The sequence below is a fragment of the Egretta garzetta genome, unplaced genomic scaffold, assembly GCF_000687185.1.
Source record: "Egretta garzetta isolate BGI_Z169 unplaced genomic scaffold, ASM68718v1 scaffold27, whole genome shotgun sequence".
In the NCBI taxonomy this organism is placed as follows: domain Eukaryota; kingdom Metazoa; phylum Chordata; class Aves; order Pelecaniformes; family Ardeidae; genus Egretta; species Egretta garzetta.
In genome coordinates, this window is record NW_009260400.1 from 3,339,148 (window position 1) to 3,341,251 (window position 2,104).

Sequence of the window (2,104 nt, forward strand, 5' to 3'; positions counted from 1 at the left end):
CACTTTGAGTAAAACCGCACAGCTGAGGCATCAGGCGAGGCTCCCCAAAGGGGAAAGGAGTTTCCCTCTTCCCACTACAGCTTTTTTGAAGAGTCAGGATTTGCAAAAGGATCCTTGCTTTTCAGTAACTCATATCTGTAAGAAGGAGACAATGGGATAAAAAAAACCCCAAAGCCTTGAACGCAACTGAAATTAATGCTACAAAGGCACAGACTAAGTTGATCTGCCCTGTTGGTACAGATAATGGATCTCTTTAGGGAAATGAGTGGCACAGTGCTGGATGAGCCCTGGACACCGGAGTCTCCTTACCAGAGATGCAGATGCGAGTCAGCTGGGGACGGTGGCTGGAGCGATGCTCTGCTACCCCTCTGCCTTGCTGGTGCGCTGACTGAGGGGCAAAGCCAATGCCAAAAGCCCCACTCTGGTCTGGCAGCACATCATGCACCCCCTCTGCTCAATCCCGTGTGGCTGTGACCTCTGGACCTCCAGGCCAGGAGGGTTTATCCCCTGCTCTGCTCCTTGCTTGCTGCCACTGTCCCAGGAGGTACCACCAGCATCAAGATCTCACCTTGCTCTCATCCACTTACCATCGCCAGGCCACTCCACTCCTCCACCCACCGCTGCCCCAGGTCGCTCTTGTGCTCCCCGCCGCGTCTTTATATCGCCTTCCAGCAGCTCATCCTTCTCCCCCACGCAAACACGCTGCCTCCGCGATTGCACAAGAGCCACCTTAGCATCCTTTGGCGGCAGCCGGGGAGGAAAGGACTCTGTGGAAAGTCCGTCCTCCAGCACGGGCGGCTCTTCCCATTAGCCTACAGCTCCTCAACGCTTACCCAATTCACGGCCCTGATGGAATGCCAAACAGTGGGAGTATCTGCAAAATCCCTGGGAATCCGGGGGTTTGTGCATCCAGCTGGATTTGTGGTACCTGCTTTTGGCACAGCAGTAACAACCGATACCACAGTCGCACACGCGAAGGTCAGATAACTGGGTGTACTGGATACACACGGTTTTGTAACCACAACGGACATTTCCTTCAGCAGGTTTTTTTTTAATGACTTCTGACATCTAAGATCTGGTGAGAAGCAAGTGGTGAGGGATGGAGGGATGAGGGCTTGGTCCTACCATGCTTTGTTTGGGAAACAGTAACTAGCCGCAAATAGCAGTAATCACTTGATAGATATTGACTATACGCTGTGCGCCCTCAGAGCTTTAAGTGCTACAGCCACTGTCACATAGCAGCAAGTGTGAACATCCACTCATTCAGGTTTTTTCCTAATCACAACATAAAAACCGAAAACAGAAGAAGTGTTTTGCACCTGACACTGCTTACAACCTCATGAACTACCAATTAAAAAAAAAGGGCCTCCTGCCATCCACTGCTGCCAGGTTCTGGGTGAGAATCTCTGCTTTCCATTTTGTATTTTACGAAGCAGTTAACCATGACAGAAGCTTGCACAGACTCGCTTAGAGATGCAAAGGCAGTGCAGCCTGCAGGCTTAGAAAGTAACAAAGGCAAAGGACGAGGAATGGGGGGAGACACTTTTTTTTTGTTTTTAAAGAGAGTGAAACTCATGAGCCTTGTGGCCTCCCAGGGGCTGGTGGCAAAGCCCTCCTGGTGAGCAGGATTGGCTGCTTCCCCCTCATTTCACCCCCAAATATTCTGGACATTGGGAAAAATTCCTTCCCCGCAAGGGCTGTCAGGCCCTAGAAGGGGCTGCCCAGGGAAGGGGTCGAGTCCCCATCCCTGAGGGGATTTAAAAGCTGGGCAGAGGAGGTGCTTAGGGCCAGGGTTTAGTGGTGGGATGGCAGGGTTAGGGGAACGGTTGGGCTTGGTGATCTTAAAGGGCTTTGCCAACCTCAACGATTCTGTGGTTCTGTGACACAGGGGGCTGCCACCAAGGCGCCTTCTCCTGTGCAGCAGCAGGGTGGGTGTCAGGAGCTTTCTGCCAGGGAGATGCTCAGGCCAGTGGTGGGGAGGGCAGGGGCAGCCGAGGGGGGGCGGGTGGGGCCCCGGGGGAGCCCCCGCGGGCATGGCGGCAGCCGAGGGCTTGCGGGTGGGCTGTGGCTTGCCCAAACTGGTGGGAAGTCTCAGGGGGCCCTA

The 2,104-nt window shown here is 53.9% G+C and overlaps 1 protein-coding gene across 1 annotated transcript in view; it reads right to left on the bottom strand.

Moving 5' to 3' along the window:
- Positions 1-438, bottom strand: part of LOC104130334 (pancreatic secretory granule membrane major glycoprotein GP2) — a 6,790-nt gene extending 6,352 nt beyond the window's left edge. The window contains exon 1 of the mRNA XM_009643369.2: positions 421-438. Within this exon, the coding sequence (XP_009641664.1) occupies positions 421-438 (18 nt within the window). The remainder of the gene's footprint in view (positions 1-420) is intronic.
- Positions 439-2,104: the final 1,666 nt, after the last annotated feature.